The following is a 20,955-nucleotide window of genomic DNA, read 5'->3' as shown; positions in this document are numbered from 1 at the left end:
TAAAAGGTTTTTGCAATGTGTAATGTATTCTAAAAGAACAGCCTAAAAAAAAAGAAAAAGTGCAAGGGCAATGCACAGATACATATAGCTGGTAGTGGTAAACAAGCAAGGAGCCAAAAAAAAGGGGGGGGGGGGGGGGGTCAATTTCTACAACTCCAGCCTTAAACACACCAATAGGCACCAAAAGGCTTCCAAATTTTCAAAGTGGCCACACCCTTTTTCTAGAATCTAGATGGATGAGTAGATATGTCATTCAGGGAGGAAACTATACCAGGGTTTTGTGCTGCTTAAAATCAACAGTTTAGCTTGGGTGTATAGGGATTGTTCTAAAGTCGCCCTCAAGTGGCCACTAGCAGAACAGCAATTGTTGACTGTAAGCTGTCAAACCGAAGGAAGAGGTCACTTAGTTATATTTGAGTTTTCATATATATATATATATATATATATACACACACACACACACACACACACACACACACACACACACAGTGTCTATGTTAATGTGTGCTTTTTAGCTTCATTAATTATCGTTTATATGCAGTCAGTTCTAGAAGTTGATTTACACCACAAATAAACAGGTCAACCAGCCATGAAAGAGGGATTAAAATTAGTTTTATTATTTGATAGAGCAGGAGAAAAAAAAAAAAAAATCAAAAAAACCCCAAAAAACATTTTCACACTGTTTTCTTTTTCATTTGGGCAGCACTTCATTTAACAGCGCGTCGACCCCAAATAAACGGAATGGTGATGTTGTCAAACAGCAGCAGCAGGCGGCAGTAGTCAGGACAGCGCAGGGTTACTTTTAGCAGGGCACGAAGTGATGGGCTTATTTCGATTGCTTTTCTTTCGCATCCACAAGACGTGGACCGCTATCTTCTGCCTGTCAGGAATGTGCAGATAACCTGGAATATTTCTGATGCTACTTTGAGACAGAAATACGAGATCTTGAGCAAATCAAGTTAGAAACTATATTCCTGTACTTCTATCAGCAGTGTACTGGTGCACCATCCTAAATGAAACCCAGGTGTACAGTGATAACACAGCGCAAAGGATGTTCATTTACCTAATGCTGGCAGCACATACCAGCAGGGCACCTGACAAAAACTTCTGAGCTGAAGAGTATATGGACATGAATAAAGGACTCACATCCTTATGCCATTAAAAAAAAAACAACAAACAAAAAAAACAACAACAACAACAACACAAAAAACAAAAAAAAAAACCATTACATCTGTATTGATGAAATCCAGAGTGAAGCAACGGGCCTGTAAGACTGGGAGTTCTGATCAATGAAGACGTAACTGGATCATTTCTACGTGAAAAGTGTAAAATAAAAGATAAAGGAAGCTGGGGAAAAAAAAAAAAAAAAAAAAAAATCACTGCTGGGGTGTTCAGCTTGTCAGATGGCTATACCACTTCTCATTAAACAAACCTCTGTGATTAAACTTAAGACAACATTTTTACATTTTAATTTAGAGACATTTTTCAAAAAGTGCCTGTAAAATCATTGCTAAGTGGAGAAACCTGGACCACCCCAGGGGTTGAAATGAAAAGGGGGGGGGGGGGGGGGGGGGGGGACAACACATGGTAGTAAAATAACAGAAGTCCACATGCAATGGAAAATTCCCATTTTACATGTAGACATATTGTACTTCACTAGCTTATCCTGTGCTGCTGCAACCTGATAGAAATGCACTATAGCTCATGTGAAAGGCAGAGTTAGCTCAATTCAATGACCTGACAGAAATCACACACACTTTAATGTTAAAGACTAGAAGTTCATGTCATTTGTTGCTATAGGGGTTTTTGCATAACTACATTCTGAATGCTGTCCAGCTTCTCTTGGACCAATCATAGGGTATGTGGGAGCCACTTGACAAACAAGAGAAAACAAATTCTAAGTGAAGATCCTTGCAAACTTAGGGCATACGCATATGTCTTTACTAACCCTATAAATAAATTCAGATAGTTTGTCTATAGAAGGGGGGGGGGAATGCACCACAACCTATGACTAAAAGCAAAAATAATGTCAAAAATATGACATTCCTTACACCCCCTCAGTTTAGCATGAATTCATGTTTATATTCAGAGAGGGTTCAAATAAACTAGAAACCTTCTAGCAGAAGGGATTCCATTTGGGCTCCACTAGTTCTTTGGAAGGTTTATTTTACAATATTCATTAAGAATATGCCCCATGTTTTTCTTTTTTTTAACGAGTCAGTGAAACCTTAATTTTTATTCTTTCTCTTGATCTTAGAAAAAACAAAGCATTTAAAAGTAGGCTGCAACATGGAACCCAGCAGATGTAAAACCACCTCAACAGTAACATTAGCCTTTAAATTCAGACCTCGACATGAGGCCACTTCCAAAGTATCAGGGAGCACAATATTCCAAACACAGTATATGACTTACAGAAGAAAAGAAAATCCTAACATTCAGCCATACAAAATAATCCAACACACATCAACTTCTCTATTATACACGCTGTAGGTTTGAGAGAAGAGGCAGTCTGTGTGTAGATAAGATTTTTTTTTTTCCTCCAGTTTTCTTTTTTTCTTTTTTTTTTTTTACTTTATTCATTTTTGCAAAGCTGAAGCAGTTCTTATTTTGTGGATGGTCCTCAAAGCTCAACAATTCCTGTAATGAGGTCTTCAGTTACGTTCAGTTTGGCAACCACAGCCTCAGTCTGACTGGTTCAGACTAGACAAGGGCAGGAAGTAAGACGAATCTCTTACGGTGGGTAATAGTATTTATTACTTTTCCTTGCCTAATCCAGAGGCAGAGGAGCTCAGGGATTCTCCGGAAACTTCCTCTTGGTGCAACTGGAAGGTTCAACCAATATACAGGGAAGGGGAGAGGCAACATCACTGAAGAAGTCTGTAAAATTGTACACACGTCATCCATATATCCCTCTGAAAGGGTACCCATTTTATATTTAACATATTCCTTGTATCTTGGAGCTGTCACAGCACAACTCCAATGGGGGAAGGATTCAGAAAAGGAAGAAGGTAGCAGAAGTATATGGTGAAAGGTGTAAGGACACCTCTATCCAACAAGAAGAGGCCAATTCTGCACCGTTTTGGCCAGAGGCCGAATCCATAGAAAGAATTAGAACAATAATGTGAATGGCTGTTATTGATGTTAAGGGAGCTAAATGTTATGGTGTCAAAGGGAGTGGGATTGCATTATTTCCATGCGTTTGCTGCTTGGGAGATGGAGCGGGAGGGAATCATGTCCAGAAGATATTCTCGCTGACGCTCAACTGAAGCAGAGGTCTTATGAGCAGACAAGCTGGGGTTCACGTAGGCCATGGTCACACCTGTCAAGGTACAAATACATAAGCAAACACCTGAAAAGCACTACAATGAAATACGGAAATGAAAAGGTGATGCCAGAAGGAATGGCACTGAAGAACAAAAAGTAACAGTACAACTCAACCTTACAACAGAGCGATTACTCCAAAGATGAGTAGAATGTAAGAACATTTGAAGTGCATTCTCTACATAATTGTCTCCGGTTTATATACCTGCATTGCCACCGGTCTGCTTCCTCCAGGCAGCCACGTTGCCCTGGTTACCACTGCCACCAGCACCAACCTTTGCCCCCTGCTGCAACGAGCGAGCTGCAGCATGCTTACCGGACCTACTACCCAGTGCTGCTGCTGTCACAGCATTCTGCAGCTGTGAGGAGGAGAAAGAGTGGGCCACACCACGAGCGTTAATTGCAGACTGGAGGTGTGACAGATGACCCTGTACAGACACACAAAGATCAGAGTTTTGGTGCAGCTGCACTACATTACATTAAACCAACATTGTGGCTGTGGAAAAACATTTAAACCACAAGCCTGGTCGTTCAACAATACAGTCAAATGCTTACCTGCTTAATGCTGGAGTGGTGAGTAGACACAGGTATGTGCTGCATGGCAGCCCTGACCTGCTTATAGTGGTGGGAGACCAGCACCTCATTTTTGGACAGTGAGGAGGAGGACAAGGTGGATTTAGAGATTGAGGAAGCAGAGGAGGAAGAAGAGGAGGCTGCCTGCTGGAGGATACGCTGTTCAATCTCTTGCTCCTGTTGGAGTGCTTTGACAAAGGCTGCCTTCAATCGACTGGTGTGCTCGGCCTTTAGGGCCTTTTTCTGATTGGACGACATGCATTGGTCACAGAGGATGGTCCCAGCCTTCTCCTTTCTCCAGCGAGAGGTAAAGTCAGTCTTACACTGGGCACAGGTGTATGGCTCTTTGGGAACGGAGCTGGCCATTGCTGCAGCTGGGCCAAGATTACCTACATTATGGATAACAGACCCATGGTAAACGCAGAGGTTCTTTGGACAAGGTTTCATACTATAACATTCTGCAGGTAGATCTACTGCTGTTCTGTAACATCTCCAAACTAGTGCAAACATGTACCCACCTCTGCCATGCATCTCCAGAAGTTTTTGCACCACTTCCTCTAAGCCCAACAAATAAATGAATTCATTATTGGCTGCAGAAGGCAGGAAGTTGAAATCAGGGGCAGGAGGTTTTGGTGGAGGGATCTCGAGCAGCGTCTTCTCCAATTGCTTACGTAGTGCAAGTTTAGCAGCTGCCTGCCGGCTGGCTGGAGAGTCATTGACACTAGAGTTGGGTGAGACTGAAGAGCCCTTTAGGCTGGTTGGAGAGGCCTAGACACCAAAAAGAAGAAGAAGAAAAAAAATCCTGTTACAAATGACTATGAAGACACCATTTTCATAGTTAGCAGACCTATGCTAAATGCACCTTACCTGAGGGATGTTGACCATGACATTACTGTTGGCCACATTAGCCACCCGAATGAGTCCCTGCTGAATGATCCTCTGGCCCTGGACCTGGACATTGGGCACAGAAGCCCTCGGAGCCAGCAAGAGTGGAGGGGGCCCTGAGCCGCTATGCTGCTGCTGTTGCTGACGTAGACTGGCTATCTGCTGGGGAGTCACTGCAATAGGCTGATAGCCACCAATGGACACACAAAAACAGACATTAGAGAGGACAACTATCCACAAAATCATGGAGAGATGCGAGAAGGAAAAAGAAAATATATATATCAACCAAGAACCTTAAAGTTAGTTAACAGAAGAATAAATGTAAAAAAATTAAGGTTCTATATACTTCCAAAACACTAACCTGGGCTCCTCTGACCAGGGGGGGCATGACACTCTGAGAGTTGTGTTTGGACAGGATGTGTTGGCCACCCCGCACCAAGGGAGGGGGAATCACTGTGCCTGAGCTGCGACCCGTCACCTGTAAAGTAAAAACAAATTGATCAAAACTGAATGGCCTTCCTCCACACAAGTAGTAAACTGTCTGCCGTGTGTGTTATATGTCTTATCACTGCTATAATTTTCTGTAGTTTTACATGCAATTACACAATAGCAAGACAAAGTTTGTCAACTAACAACTCTGGTCTAATCGTCTATATTACAATAACAGCCAAATACAATGTGAATAAACAAACAGCACATGAACTGTTGTACAGAGTAGGTGAACTCTTAAATTTAGTAATTCAAAGAGCTAGATTATGCCGCACCATAACTTGTGTGCTTTCTTGTCTTGATATGTCATCCAACCTCTCCAAACCACTCATCTGCCCAAAGAATGCAGTCCCAAGAGTGTTTTATAATGAACTTAAAACATGTCTCAGCAGTTACGTTCTTTCATATTTGCATGCTGTGGTCTTGGTGGAATAATAGCACAATGACTACCAAGACCTGAACTTTCAACAACTGTAGAAAGTTTGTCTCATTGTGAATAGATGGATGCCCAAGTCGTGAAAAAACATTTTGAGCCTCAGATTCATGTATCTCACCAACTGGCTGGACTGTAAGTCAATACTCAGTGAGTTTGATGACAATGAAAAGAGAACTTGCTTGCAATTCCTTTTTATTCAAACTGTGTTTGTCAAACTGTGACTTAGTTAATGACAAGACCACATAATTAGAGCAGTCAATGCAGAATTTCCGGTTTTTCCAAGTGGTTCACAAACAACTAGTGCAACTGTAGACTCTGCAATACAAGTTCGGACGAATAAGTGAGTAGCTACCTGAAGGGATCCTTTGCTTGATGTAATACTACCTCTCACCAACGGGGGAGGAGTAGCCACAGAGCCAGTAGCCTGAACATTAAGGAAACAGCATTACAAAACATAATATTTTAGTACAAACATTACATCATATGTAAAACAGACATTTATAGCCCTTCTTCGCGAGTACCTAACTCAGGTCACCTTGGGATGACTCAGTTTTTAGGGTTTTCCATTAGGTGGTAGTACCTGGTACTCTTTTAGTACCTACTCAGGCAGGGTTCCAAGTGATCGAAGGCCATCCGAAAATGTGATGTCAACAGACTGCATGCCATCGATTGGCTAGTCAGTGGTGTCAGGCAATTACTGATGAATGTGTCTCCCTTCACAAAAATCAAAACCACCCTTTTCTAAACCTGGTATCGAGGTAAATGGCAAAAAAAAAAAATAAAAAAAAAAAAAATAAAAAGTGTGTGGTCCCCAACAAAAAGCCATTCACTGAGCAGCCATATACCAGCCTCGATGTCCTTTTTTGTGGAGGACCTCACAGGACTTTCAGCCGCACTGTTATAACAACCCTATGCTCATTAGGTGGTAGATCATTGTAAAAGAAAATGACCGAAACACAATCGTGTAGGTACTAGTGGAAAAGGGCTATCAGAAGAATGGGACTTGTCTGATAAGAATTACTTGTACCTACTGGCTCATACAAAAATAACACAGATAAAACTACAAAAAAAAAATGTTAAAGGTCTGGTTACCTTCTGTACTGTGCTCTCCTTTTGGATCTGGCTCTGTCGTAGTTTCTTCAGCAACACTAGTTTGGCCTCTTGGAGTCTTAGTTCCTCCTTGAGCTGTTTGATGATGCGCTCCCTTTCCTCAGGTGAACTCTTCTATAAAATGCCATAGAAGATAATAATGAGAAATCAATTATAAGGCTGGGAATTTCCACAACAGATTAACTGGGCCAACTCAACACATTAGATAACTGAAATAAAAGCACATAGAATGCGTCAACAAAAATTGCTGCATCTGTTTAAGTGATACATTTTTCTATCGTTTTTCGGACAAAGTTGGAAAATGGAGTTTTAAATCAGTAAACAGAAAGGAATCGTTACCGATGTATAAATTATTTTTTCCTACCATAAGTTTATCTGTGTCAGTCTTTGAGAAGCAGTGGCCATTCATGAGGGGACTAGATGGCTCATTGTCCGATAACACAATCACATCATCTGGCGAGGGCGGCTGTCGCTCTTTCTTAATGTCGCTGAGGAGAGAAATATTGAAAGATCATTTAATAAGAGGCCGCTTTGTATTATACTTTGATACACTTTAGTGTTAAAAAAAACAAAAACAAAACTGTAGTTACAATGTAGTTTTGTCTTTCACCCAGTAGATGGTAGTATTCAATTATAAGTTTACCTTCCTTGTTGTAGTGTGAATGTGTGCTAGGACACACAAGAAGGAAAGAAGCAAGAGATCAATAATGGAGTAATGGCGGCAGGGGAAGAAAGCAACAACCCATTATCTCTGAAGAAAGGTAAAATCGACAGTCCTGAACGCTCCCGTCCAACAGCAAGATTGCACCCAAACAACACAAAGGCCAAATTAAATGCACTTATTTTTTTGTTTTTAAATTGAAGAAAAGGCTGAAGACTTTTGATGAGATGTTAAGTAGCTTTTCCTGAGCACCAGGGAGAACAAAGGCGACTAGCGGAAAGCTTCATTTGCATGAGTCTGCAGAAGGGTGGAGATAAGAAGTTGGGGGTTGTTGTAATTTAACAGCTCATGGACCATGGCAGAAGAATAAATCTGCCTCTGTCACGGTGGGGAGCCTGTCAGGTACTAAAAGACTCAGTGGTAAGGAGAACTAAGGGAGGGTGGGCTGTGATATGACACTATGTGAGGGGTAGTGGTTAGTGCCATACTGTGGAGTTATGCATGTACACATGCAGTGTAGTTATGTAATTGTTCAATTGCTGTCAAGCTGGAGGCTTCAGGGCTTCAAGCGCAGACCCAGTTTGCCACTCAGACAAGGCCTCACCCCTCCCCTAACTCTGTGGCGAGGCCTGTGGCCTAGCCAGATCGGCACAGCCTGGGCCTCAGCTCTCCCCTCCCTCCCAGCTGCCGACATCAGAGTCACAAGCTGAGCAGAGCGGCGGTCTGCTGGAGACACTGGAGAGGGTGACAGTGAGGGGGAGGGGAATATACATGGCCAGGAGCCAACCTATTGTGTACACTCTCTCTTACTCTGTTACTTCTTCACACACCCCTCCCCCATCCTTACTTACTTCTTCATCTTTTATACCCCAACTCACTGACTCAGACCTTCACATTTTTCTCTTCCTTTTGTTCACTTCTGTCTCCAGACACGTTTCTGTGCCATCTACTCCTCCTTCACGGCAGCTGCCCTGACAACAACCCTCAGCAGATATTGCACGCTCAGTTCAATAAGGCAAGCAATAACCATGTTGTTTATGGGACAATCATTTCCTTAGACTACGCAATCACAACACAAATCCCAACAAACACTTGGTGTCATTAAAAAAAAAAAAAAAAAAAAAAAAAAAAGGGGGGGGGGGGGGGGGGGGGAGAGAAAATTCAGCTACTGCCGAGAACACGAACCCTCCTAAAAGAGTACTTTCCTGACAGGATTCATTAAAATCTGGTTTGAAAAAACAACAAAAAAACATGAGATAACCTGCAAGTTTTAGAAAATGCTATTCCAAGAAAGATTACCCTCCCTAAGCACAGCCAAGGTTTTTCTCCCCATAGGTTTACTTGTCTTTTTATACAACATGTTTAAAAACAGCACAACACATAACTAGGCACTAGAGGAGAGGTGGGAGCTTCATCCTCTCAAACAAAAGCTTAATGGCAACCCAGCTCCTTGACTGACTTAGTCGCTCTGCCAAATGACACAGAGCACCAACCACTGCAAGCTAGTAACTATTGAGAACAGCTTACACAAGCGTCACAACACACACCAACTTGGTTATGTAATGTCCAGGGTTTCTGCAATGCTCGGCTTCCCCAATCGTAGATTCACACTGAACCTACTGTAGGACTGCTGAATCAGTCATGAGGTGCAGTGGAATTCTCATTCAGAACGCAATGCAATACTGCCAAGTGCCATTTCAGACTACGCACGACTCTCGTAAGGTAACAAAATTCCATGGCTAATTACAATAGCAAATAGAACAATGTGCGCAAATATTGGCATATAGTTATAATGTACACGAAGCATTAACATGCATGCAAACTACTTGAGTAATGCCTTACCTTAGGGCAGAGGTCGACAACCTGCCCTTGCGAGGCATGGGTTAGAATTAGAGTTAACTGTGAAAATTTATATGCATTAATTTATCCTCTCCCAATTACTGCCATCCACCCATCACTCACATGTGCTGCTCTTTTTTTTCTCCGATTGTTTGGTAGGAGATGCTAAAATGTCTCTTTTGATGTCAAAGGCTGCCGATGCCTGCTTTAGGGACAAACTTGTGAAACTGCAAAGTTGAACACACCAAGCAAAAACTTGGTCGAAAGGTCTGCAAAAGCTATAAGGCTATAAAGTAAAGTTATAAAAATTCTGGTTACTGTTGAAGCCTGCTTCTGCATTAAAAAAAATACTAAAAAATGAAACAAAACAAAAAAAACCCAACCAAGACTAGTTGGTATGGTATGAAAATGACAAACAAAAAAAAAATGCTATAAAAGCACCCTAAAGATGTGGATGGTCATCAATGGGGGGGGGGGGGGGGAGAAAAAAAAAAGAAAAAAAAAAAAAAAAAAAAAAAAAAAAAAAAAACACAAAACCCAAGCTTCCGCCCAAAACAGAAGTCTCTATGAGCTGCTAAAATTTGGCTTCACATGTCCTTGCTAAGTAAAACACTGAATAAGAATGGTGTTAATGGAAGGACGGCGCAAAGGAAGTCTATGCTCTCCAAAAATACTACATTGTTATAAGTCTCAAGTTAACTTCAAAAGGCAATGATGTGACTGGATCAACAAGGGCATGGCACACCAAAACCAGTAACTTGTTTTGACTATTAAAAATGTGAAAGGATCAAAGGTTGAGGCTGAACTGCTACTTCTGGGCCTGGATGCCCTTCAGTTCTTTAGGGAACAATGAATTCAACTGAATCAAGAAAGTTTAGCATATTTCAGGGGAGCATTTAATGATGTGAAGCTTAAGAAAGGAGCTGGATGATGGTCATGATAAGAAAACCAGTGTTTTTGAACTGTCCAAGTTAAGAGTTCCAACACCGACCTAAAGACTACACTAGGTTGTGGATGTGGTCAGCTGACAGATGCCCTGAACAAGTGGTGCTGAAGGAGCTTGAAAAACGCATGTGTAGCCAGTTCATTATAGTGTATCATGTGAATGAGTCTGCAGATCTCGATTATTTGACGATATTTATTTAACAATAACAATGTATTGAATAATGACTTTAAAGATTGTCAAAAAAGAATATAAAATAGTGTGCAAATACTGATAACAGTGCAAATGTTTGCAATATAAAAAATAAATGAAAAATGTAAACATCTATGTTTAGTGAACTTTGCAGTGTTGCTCTGTGGTGCAGCTACAACACTGTAGCAAAGTTTACACACTATGTCTACTTGATCCATGTCTGACTCCGCGAACCCATAATGTTTCCACACCACTGCAGTTTTTTTTACCTCTCTTTTCAACCAATGGCAGTCACTCTCCTCTCCAAATAACTTCTGCTTAGCTTTCCGAGCTTCCCTCGGGTCCTCTTAATCAGCGGTCCCCAACCCCCGGGTGAGTCGTTTGGTACCGGGCCGCGAGAGTTGAGGCTCAGGTGTGAAATGTATAGTTTTCAGGGTTTTTATCGGTTTTCAGTGTTATTTTGTTATCGTTTACTCGGTTTTCCTTGGTCTTTTCACGTGTGTTATGAATAAATCTTTTTCGGTACCGGTACTAGTTTTATTTTGTTGTATTTATCCGCAACACCTTAAAGGCCGGTCCATGAAAATATTGTCGGGCATAAACCGGTCCGTGGCGCAAAAAAGGTTGGGGACCGCTGCTCTTAATTGTTGTGACACGTGTTCGAAATGCAGAAAGGTGCGCTCGATTTGCCACACGGAGCAGCGCGAGAGTAAAGCACGAGGGAGGGGCTAATAATCGGCTCAGTCATTTTTAATGATCATTGAAAGCCCAGATCGTAGTTGTGATTAAAATTCGATTAATCGAGCAGCCCTATCAGAAGCTCACTAAATTTAAGAGCGCCCTTGATTTTTCCAGCCTGCACTGTGAGTGATGACTCAGTGTTTTCAATAAAGATTATTTTTTTCAAACTCTAGTCAAGTTTTGTTTCTCAATAGTTGTGACGTAGATGAGGATCAGACCATATTTTATGAGTAATCGATTCAGAAATCCTGGTCATTTCAAAGGGTTCATAACTTATTTTTTCTTCCAACTGAATACGTGCACACTTCCAAGATGTCCAGCTCAGTTCAGTTACTATATTTTTCTCTGGCGAAGAAAGATGTGGTTTGCATTCCATTTCAGTAATAGTTTTACAAAGCTTGCCAAGACACACCAAGTCCTCTATATAGTACAACAATAAAATCATCATTATGCGGCGAGTATGCACACAAACGCATGCTGAGAGTTAAACGGGGGCCAAAGGTGACGCCTGTGTGTCGTTATGATGCACCACAGACAGAGCCAACAAACTTTCAGCATAATCACAACCCTGTTCCACTTTAACTGCCATCAGATCAGTGTGTGTATTTATCGCTCTACCAAACACGCATCACATGACATCAGGCATTTCTCTGAGTAGTCATGTGACACACCCACTACCCCTCCTGGCCCCTCCTTCCTCCAACTGCTCCTTCCAACGTGGAAACCATGGCAACGGCCAGTTAGAACCAGTTTGTGACACATAGCCTTCATTTTGTGTGAAGTGTGAGGCAGAGTTCAGGTGCTGCTGTGGGAGAAAATGGAGCCCAGGCCTCAGGAGCCTCAAAGTTTTCAAAATGGGGGCAGGCTGCCGACAACCACACAGCGACTTCCTGTATGACTCCTGTCAGACCACTTGCTGGTGCAAAGAAACGAGAAACTCCAATCGACACGTCTCAGCACAAAACCTTGCGTTGTGCATGAAGGCATGAACTTCAGGGCCTACAATACATAAATAACTCTTGAGAAGTTTTCAAACAATCTTGCACACAAAAAATGTGGATGAGTACTCCAACTCAACTGTCCTTTTAACCCATTTGATGATTGAGTAATAGTTAAACATAATCAAATGGAAACAGAAAGAATTTTGCATTTTGATGATTAGGGTCTATTTTATGAAAGTGCAAATACGTGAAAATTGTTTTCTTTGGAGACAGCTGGCTGACTATGCAAAACTCAAGACCCAGTGTACACGCAAGTCATAAACACTTACCGATACCAGTGGGCGATAATCATTGAGTCAAATCAGTTTTGCGCTGACTAAAATGTTCAGCATTAACGTAATAAAGTTAAAAAACATTAAAATTTAACTGTCATTACAGATTAGTTCATTTTCAGTTTAGAAAGACGAATATAAATCACACCTGTTATGAGTTAAATTGAAGCTAAACATCTGTATTGCTCCATTTTAAATACTTCACTTTTTAAATCACAAACTTAATGTCTGCAACAGCACAATGTGAACTAAACAGGAGTACATTCCCTGTAGCCAACAAACTCTGAGCCCCTAACATTAGCACTGTTAATATTACTTCTTTTCTGAGCTTTTTACTTTTCTCACCTTTTGGATGTGCTCATGTCAACAGGCTCATCTCCAGTTTGCACCTCCACCTTAATGGTCGCTTTCACTTCACCAGCCTTCAGGATGCTAGCTGCTACCTTAGCAGCCTGCTCACTCTTGAGCTTGACACTCTCGGTTCCAGATCCCACAAGGGCCAGAGGGGTCCCAGCTGCATCGCTCTTCTCCAGTTTAACACGTTTACTGTCCATGTCCCCCAGGGACCCAGCAAGAGCTGCATGGTCCCTCTCTAGAGCCCGCTTCTGGCTGCGTGTTTGACGCACTGCGTCCTCTGACATGGCTGCTCTCACCCTGGAGAGAAAGACATAAAGGAAAATGTTACAAAATAAAGTTAACTATATTTAAGGGAAAAAAAAAAGATTTGGTTGTGGAAAAAAAATGTTGTCATCAAACAGATTAAGGTGCACTCTTACTGTAAGGCTAAGGTTCACAGATTTGGGGGCAAGCCCCAGCAGACTGGTGAGGAATATTAAGCAAATCTAAGCTGAATAATTGTGGGTTTTTAAACAAAATTATTTCGCCATTGAAACAAACAAATTTGCCAATGCTACTGTGCACAGTTGACTTAAATCCAACATGATCTTGCCCCAATGCTGAATGCGGCCTGGATGTTTTTTTTCCCTCATGCAAGAAAATGTTTGAGAACGACTAAACGTCATCTGTGGAGGTTCTCAGTCATCTAAGTCATAGTAGTTTAAAGTGCTTCAGTTGAGGGCAGCTGTGAGGAAAGCTTTTAAAATAAATAAATAAATAAATAAAATAAAAAGGCAAAATGTCTTCAAAAACCTAAAAGTTCAGTTGCCTTCGACTCGAGCACTCCAACCTCTATTCTAGGGTATTTTCTATAGTTCAGCATTACTACGAGAATTAGAGAAACTGGTTTCCCCACACTATTTTAAAGTAAATATTTTTGTATGATTTGCCAATAGCACATAACACACTGTATCAGCAAGGCTGCTTAATCCTACTACATACATTTTTGACTCAAGCCTTCTTGTGGGCCACCTTCATAATTTTCCTAATAATCCACAAAACAAAGTAATATTTTATTCCTGTTTTAATCTCTATTCCCAGAGACCAGTGAATAAGATGCACTTGAGCACTCTATCAAGTGGGGGCTGATTGTTCAAATGTGCTAATTCAAATCTGATTTTGGAATTTGAGACAAAGAAATGGTAGTATGCATCTCAAAGTAAACTACTGGTCAAGATCTCAAGATACCTAAGCTGGGCAAAACTAGATAGCAGTCTGTGTGTCAACTTGTCAACAGTGCTGACATATATGGTCTTGGAAGCACCCTTTGTCTTAAAGCAAAAGAATGAGAGAAGAGTGGGGGAGGTAGTTTAATCGAATAATCTAACATGAACTCAAATTAACAGTCAGGGTAGGATGCCAATCAAGTTTAATCAAGTTAGATTTGTTTGAAGATTTTAAGCAATAAATCACATTTTATTCCACTCACTCCTATACCATGAAATATAAGCAAGAAATGTGTCAATATAAGTTGTAGAAGTATGCTATAAAAGAATACACCTTTAAATTTATTTTTTAGTCTATAAAATGTACAGTTTAAAATGATAACAATGTAATAGTAATATCTAATACAGGCATCTCCTTTCCTACTGCCAGTGACCCAGATGCTGACCTTAATCTCATTCAGTACAGTTGCAGCAGACGATAAGAGACCCACTTAGGTTTCTGAGAAAAAGCCATTACACAGCAGAAAAATAATACCAACACTGTGCAACGCTGACACCAACCACACCAATGTAGGCCACATATTCATTAAGCACTTTGTGCTTATAAACATTTTCTCTCATGTATCCAAAGTTTCAAATATGACAGACTGAACTGTCCTCAGACCAAAATCATGAAAATGCCTATTGCATATCTAATGACACGCTTAGACTAACCACTAACTGTATCCCAGGATTGTTTGAAAGACAAAAAATGTTAGAATTTATAAACCAGACTAAAACTCGTTTATGCTTGACAAGAGATGAAGGTTTAATCTCAAGACAAGACAGTAGAATAAAGCAAGGGAGATGGTTGGCTATAAGCACATCCTGCACAGGAAACAAGGCAGTAGACGAGGAGAAGAAAGTGCTTGAGCCGCAATGCTTTGGGGCTCATCAGCTGATGATGAGCTAATGAGCAAACATGGTTCACTTATGTGTCAGTTAAGAAGAAAAAAAACTAAATAGTTAAAATTTAGTACCTTAATGTCTTAAGCCAACAGAGAAGGAGGAAAAAAATTGACCTGTCATTGCAAAACGATATTATTCCAACAACTACTGAAAAAGCAGTACTTAAAATTAAATATCTTTTGATTTGTCCCAGTGAACACCCATGGTCATCCGCTGTCACTGTATGTTACACAATCAGAGCATACGTCACCTACATTCCATTGTTTAGTCTGGATCTAAATGCTCTCTTATCAAACTAGGGCTAATGGGATCTGTGTTTATTTTAGAACTGGTACTCAATCCCTTTTAACGTTCAGAACTATTTATACTAGTTCTACATTTTTAAGGTATAAACAGTTAGGCTGTCCAGTTCTTTGGGTTCTTTAACCATGCTGGCTCACTCACAGGATGATCACACCCCAAATTAATTCTCACACATTTATTGAATCACATTTGTTTATTAAGTTACTATACATTATACTAACACTCAGCATAAAAGTTAACTGGGTGCATTTATATTTAACCACAGGGCATCTTATTTGTTAGTCACACATGTCAGCAAAATGTCATAATTTGTATTGTAACAAAGTCTTGTGTCTCCATGTAAACTCAAATATTAACTTGTTCCCAGCTTATGAGATGTGCACTGTGATATGTTTGTTGATAAACACTGATATTCCAATGACAGGAAAAACCTATAAACTTATAATATAATATCTGATTGCTTAGCTGATATTTGACCAATAAATGAGAATCTTATCATTTAATGGTTGTCTTATCTGCTGAAAGAATTTGGTTGTTGTCCTCTACCCATATTGGACCATTTAATAACAAAACCACAGTTACAACTGAATCGCTATGTACAGTAGGACTGTGCCACATATCATCTGTGACAATGCCAGTGTAATTTATTTTTTTTTTTATTTTAAAAACACAAAAAAGGTCATATCGCAATATCACTGGTATAGCATGCACTCGCCATGCACTCAAATCAAATCACTTTTATTGTCACATCACATGTGCAGGCACACTGGCACAGCACATGCGAGTGAAATTCTTGTGTGCGAGCCCCACAAGCAACAGAGATGTGCAAACACAACAACACAAACGAGTAAAATACAAGAATGGCCAACCTGAAACTAATAAATATATGTACAATATATAGTGTATGCATTTCTGGATGTGTATACTAAATATTTTCCTCCACTCCCTAGCGCACACAATGACAAGACAAGCCTGGGCATGTCTAAGGGAGCCACAAGAGCAATGGCTGAGTGTCAGCCTCCTAAAACAATTAACAACTTCAGTAAAGGACGACTTCAACAACCTTTGCGAAATATGCAAGAAAACTGCTCCTGCTAAAGGTGAAAACAGCAAATTTGTTTTGCCATCAAATACAAATGGGCTAGAAAAGAGGAGATGTTGGCAGCTGGCAATGTTCAACCCAAATGTAAACAAACAACTCTACCACGCGTTGCTGGAGCACTCACTAGCTACACTCCATATAACAGGAAGAGCTAACGGTGAATGGAAATTACCGACATGGTTATGTGGTGGAAAAGCAGCAATTTACGCAAATGACTAAAACACTTGATCCAAGATACAAAATCCCAGTCAGAAAATACTTTTCAGTTTAAGTGAGAATATAATGGAGCTTTACTTTACTGTTAAACTAAAGTGTTCAACAGTTATTTTGTGCTTTTCCTTAAAATTTAGAGGGAATACACTACTTTGGGTCACTACTATTGCACTCTATGACCCCTTTTCCATTAGTATCTACTCTGATCGACTCGCCACGGTTTTCAAGTGGGTCATGGTACCTGGTACTAAAATAGTACCTGCTTGACTGGGGTTCCAAAGCGATCTCAGCAGGTACTAAAATGTGACGTCCTCCATGCCACCGACTGACTGATACAGTGGCGTCACGAAAATCAAAACTGACATTTTTGAAACCCAGCAACAAGGGAAATGGCTACAAAAAAACAATGCTGTGGTCTCAGAGTATGACAAAAAGCCGCAGACTGAGCTGTGGGTATATTATCGCTTCGATGTCCACCTTTGTAGCATTTGTGTCGCATACCAGTTACGTCAAAGAACACGCGACCACGCTGCTTTAACGAAGACCACGCAAATTGAGTGGTACTTAACTGTAATGGAAAATCAGTCGATCAGAGGCGAGTAATGGCTGCTGCTGCTGGGACCTTCCAGTAGATTCACACTTCAAATTAACAAGTGATTTATCAATGACAGCAGCGCAAGGATGGAAAATGCACTTCATGGTGCCTGCAAGCATCAATGCCCACCCGATATCATCAGAAATGTAAAATGTAAACACATTTTCTTGAAATACTTGTGATATAATTACGACAGTATATCACATTCCCCCAATGTACATTATTTGTAACACAGTAGCGCCTTATTTTATTTATCTGGGGCATTACTTCGACACAACTTCACTTGCATGACTGATCTTTTTTTTTTTAGTTAAATCTCTGCGACCTGACACATCACTCTAATGAGGCAAATAGACCCAAGCTACAGGAGAAAAATGCCGCATGCTGCCTACCAGAGCCACTCACCCTAGATATGGAGGTTTAGGGTTTGTTTTTTTTCTTGTGAGTTTTTGAACTGTTATCTATGGAAGCCCGTTTCCGCCACTAAAAAAAAAAAAAAAAAGGATCCATAACTCAAAATTTCGAGTTATTTTCTCGAAATTTCGAGTTATTATCTCGAAATTTTGAGTTTTTTTCTCGAAATTTCGAGTTATTATCTCGAAATTTCGACATATTAACTCAAAATTTTGAGAAAAGCAACTCGAAATTTCGAGTTAGCGCTGCCAATCAGTAATCTGCGTGAATGACGTCATTTCCATGTTACCCGGAAGCTGAAGCCCTCAGCTACAAATGCTACAGCTAAGCTACCGGTATTACATCCAGTCGTGAATGCACAGATTGCTGAGTGTTTTCAGCCTGGCTTCACAAATGATGAAATCCCTGTGTTATTAGCTGAATCACATGGTGTTACTATCAGCAAACATACTTTAATTTGTTGGGATCCGTTTTTGAGTGCGCGGTCCTGCGCCATATGCTTCCGGGTAACAAGAAAGCGACCTCATTCACGTATATTTTTGATTGGCAGAGCTAACTCGAAATTTTGAGAAAAGTAACTCGAAATTTCGAGTTATGGATACTAGCTTTTTTTTTTTTTTTAGTGGCGGAAACGGGCTTCCATAGTTATCTGTATTACTTAAGTAATATCACATTATATTGCATAGATATTCTTCCTAACCATGCCATTGCTTGTAATTCACTAATAATATTTTATATATTTTTTCCCTACTACATGCTACATTGTTAGGACAAAAGGAAAAATAAAGTACCGTATTTCCCGGACTACAAAGCGCACCTGAATATTAGCCGCACAAGCTAAAATCAGGGGAAAATCCTGTTTTGTACATACATTAGCCGCACCTGACTAAAAGCCGCAGGTGTTTCAATGTTGACTTATCATATGTAAGAGAATATGCACAAAGGGAATTGTCAGGAAAGAGATGGCTGTTTGGAGACACACCCCTTTTATTAATATTTTGAAAAACAAGTTATGGGTACATATTTGCACATGTAGTACATAACAGTAACCTACAGCACACCAGAAAAATAGATTCGGACTACCTTTTAGGCTCAGGTGCAGTGACACGGCTTTAACAAGAAGAAAAGTCAGTCATTCACCATCTTTCTCTTCTTCCTGCGCTCTAAAACCACCAAAGTCCTCTTCTCCAATGTCGGAAACGAACAGGCTCAGGATGGCTTCGTCATCCACTCTCCGCTTCTCTCCTTCGTTGTCACTTTCAAAACCAAAGAAATCCTCGTTGTCAGTATCAGAGTCGAACACCCTCAGAAGGGCCGTGGCGGTGTCCTCCTCTCCATCATGCAGCAGTCCAGCCCTTCAAAATCCGTTGGTGATCGTGGATGTTTTCGCACTTTTCCACGCTGTCAGAATCCACCGGTGGAGTTGAGCATAACTTGCTTTTCGCAAGTTTATCGCCGCTCGTCATCCACGCCTCCCGCTGAATGCGTAGCGCTACTTTGAAGTTTTTTTTCGCGCTACTTCGTACGGCACTACGTTGCCTGGCGGACGGACATGTGACTAACATACCACTCTTGAACCCCGATCCTTCCGCCAGGCAACGTAGTGCCGTACAACAGCGGAACAAACAAAACAAATCGTCTTACGATATCACAAAAATCATGGAAAATCCATAGAAAAGCCGCACCTGACTAAAAGCCGCAGGGTTCAAAGCTTGTGCAAAAAGTAGCGGCTTATAGTCCGACAATTACGGTAACAAAGGGGAATTCCACAAAAGACACTATAATGTAGACAAACATCTCTTTATGAATATTCCAGCTGTAAAACATAACACTTAAAGAACTGCACTGTGAGGTGGAAATATGAAACTGCTTTTCAGCAATTTCTACAAAACACTTTTCCCCAAGACTGCAGTTTGTTCCAACAATTCATCTCTGTAAATTTGGCTCAAATTTAATTTTAAGACAAAGGCATCCCTGACTCTTTGCAAGACGTTGAGCTGAGATGTTGGCAAAAAGTACGCCAAAAAAAAAATATTAAAAACAAAATAAAAATACATACAGTGCAGTTAAAAATTCAGGTTTGTTTGCATACGTCTGCACTCTCCTCTGGTACGCAGCAAAGACAGATGTGCCCTGCCGTACCACCACAGGACACAAAGGCCATTTATCTGCCAGAGATGACAGCTTGCGTGTGGGTGTATACATACCACACACAGCGCTTCAGAAATCACAGTTTAAGCAGTAAGGATGTGAAAATGGTAGTCGCACCTTGCTCGCACTTTAACAGTGGTGGTGAACCATGTAACATAGAAAATGACTATATTCCTTTGGGACAGTGCAGTCACATCTCAACATCACTAAGATGGATGTGTCTCCTTGTTTCCCCAACTAGAGACACATGGCTACCTTTGTCCCAGAAGACATGGACAGCATCATGAATCGAATACTTAATGTAATGATGTACTGCTGCTAAGCAACACGGGGGGGGCAAAAACAATGGTTCTACATGCACATGTGATGTGTATACACTTGAGGCTAACTGGTAGTAATTTATATTCACTGTTGTATCAAACCCCATTATTCATGCTTAGTCTTAAGCAACACACTTCACCTGCACTATCCACAACCATTTCTATAGCATATGATTCAGAGGAGCATCAAGCAAATACCAGGTGTTACTGAGCAGGTAGGATCTGAGCTGCATCACCTCTTCACTACCACCGAGGCCTGGAAAAAGTCCATCTATACCAGTGACAGTCAAAAGGGCTGAAAGGCAGAAAATAAACACTAATAAATCAAATTAGGATTGTAATAAGATGCATCCAAGAGCTTCACTTATAACACAATATGACAGACTATCTGAAGAGTCGGATTATGCTGGATATTAGTGTGTGGAATGAGCAATTGCAATTAACTGCCCCCCCAAAAAAAAAAAAAAAAAATCTTTGATCAATTAACCATTAGCACCTTAGTGCACATTTCATGTTCCCACAGCTCCATGTATCACTTACGTAAAATCAACTGAAACTAACAATACAGTCCTACAAACAGGTCTGACTTGCCAGTCAGCAAAACCATTGGGAGATGGCTGAAGGAAACCAGTACCACAAGTCCCATTACCTGGGACTGCATAACCAAGACTATCAGTTAATAATAATAATAATAATAATAAATTGCATTTATATAGCGCTTTTCGGGACCCCTCAAAGCGCTTTACAATACCACTATTCATTCACTCTCACATTCACACAGTTCTGCATCCATGTCCAAAATGATTGATCAAAATGCTGCAAGTATGCCGACCACTGTTACTATATATAGTTTGTCATTCCCACTTTTAGCAGAAATTATTTTG

General features: G+C 40.6%; 1 protein-coding gene across 3 annotated transcripts in view; it reads right to left on the bottom strand.

Annotated features, from left to right (window-relative positions):
* Positions 1 to 1,354: 1,354 nt before the first annotated feature.
* gatad2ab (GATA zinc finger domain containing 2Ab) overlaps positions 1,355 to 20,955 on the bottom strand; it is a 36,178-nt gene continuing 16,577 nt past the window's right edge. For 2 of the 3 annotated variants that reach the window (XM_080877836.1, XM_080877837.1), the window contains exons 2-11: positions 12,809 to 13,117; positions 7,179 to 7,302; positions 6,797 to 6,928; positions 6,057 to 6,128; positions 5,141 to 5,257; positions 4,762 to 4,962; positions 4,413 to 4,662; positions 3,877 to 4,283; positions 3,527 to 3,749; positions 1,355 to 3,319 (exon numbers count right to left, since the gene is read on the bottom strand). In XM_080877836.1, coding sequence (XP_080733962.1) covers positions 3,186 to 3,319; positions 3,527 to 3,749; positions 3,877 to 4,283; positions 4,413 to 4,662; positions 4,762 to 4,962; positions 5,141 to 5,257; positions 6,057 to 6,128; positions 6,797 to 6,928; positions 7,179 to 7,302; positions 12,809 to 13,104 — 1,956 coding nt within the window. In that variant the 5' untranslated portion in view covers positions 13,105 to 13,117 and the 3' untranslated portion in view covers positions 1,355 to 3,185. Of the gene's footprint in view, positions 3,320 to 3,526; positions 3,750 to 3,876; positions 4,284 to 4,412; positions 4,663 to 4,761; positions 4,963 to 5,140; positions 5,258 to 6,056; positions 6,129 to 6,796; positions 6,929 to 7,178; positions 7,303 to 12,808; positions 13,118 to 20,269; positions 20,320 to 20,955 lie in introns of those variants that run through there. The other variant, XM_080877835.1, reaches the window with a different exon arrangement.

The sequence above is a fragment of the Rhamphochromis sp. 'chilingali' genome, assembly GCF_963969265.1.
Source record: "Rhamphochromis sp. 'chilingali' genome assembly, chromosome: 3".
Taxonomy (NCBI): domain Eukaryota; kingdom Metazoa; phylum Chordata; class Actinopteri; order Cichliformes; family Cichlidae; genus Rhamphochromis; species Rhamphochromis sp. 'chilingali'.
Note: the sequence above shows the minus strand (reverse complement) of the source record. Positions and strands in the feature narration are given on the sequence as shown.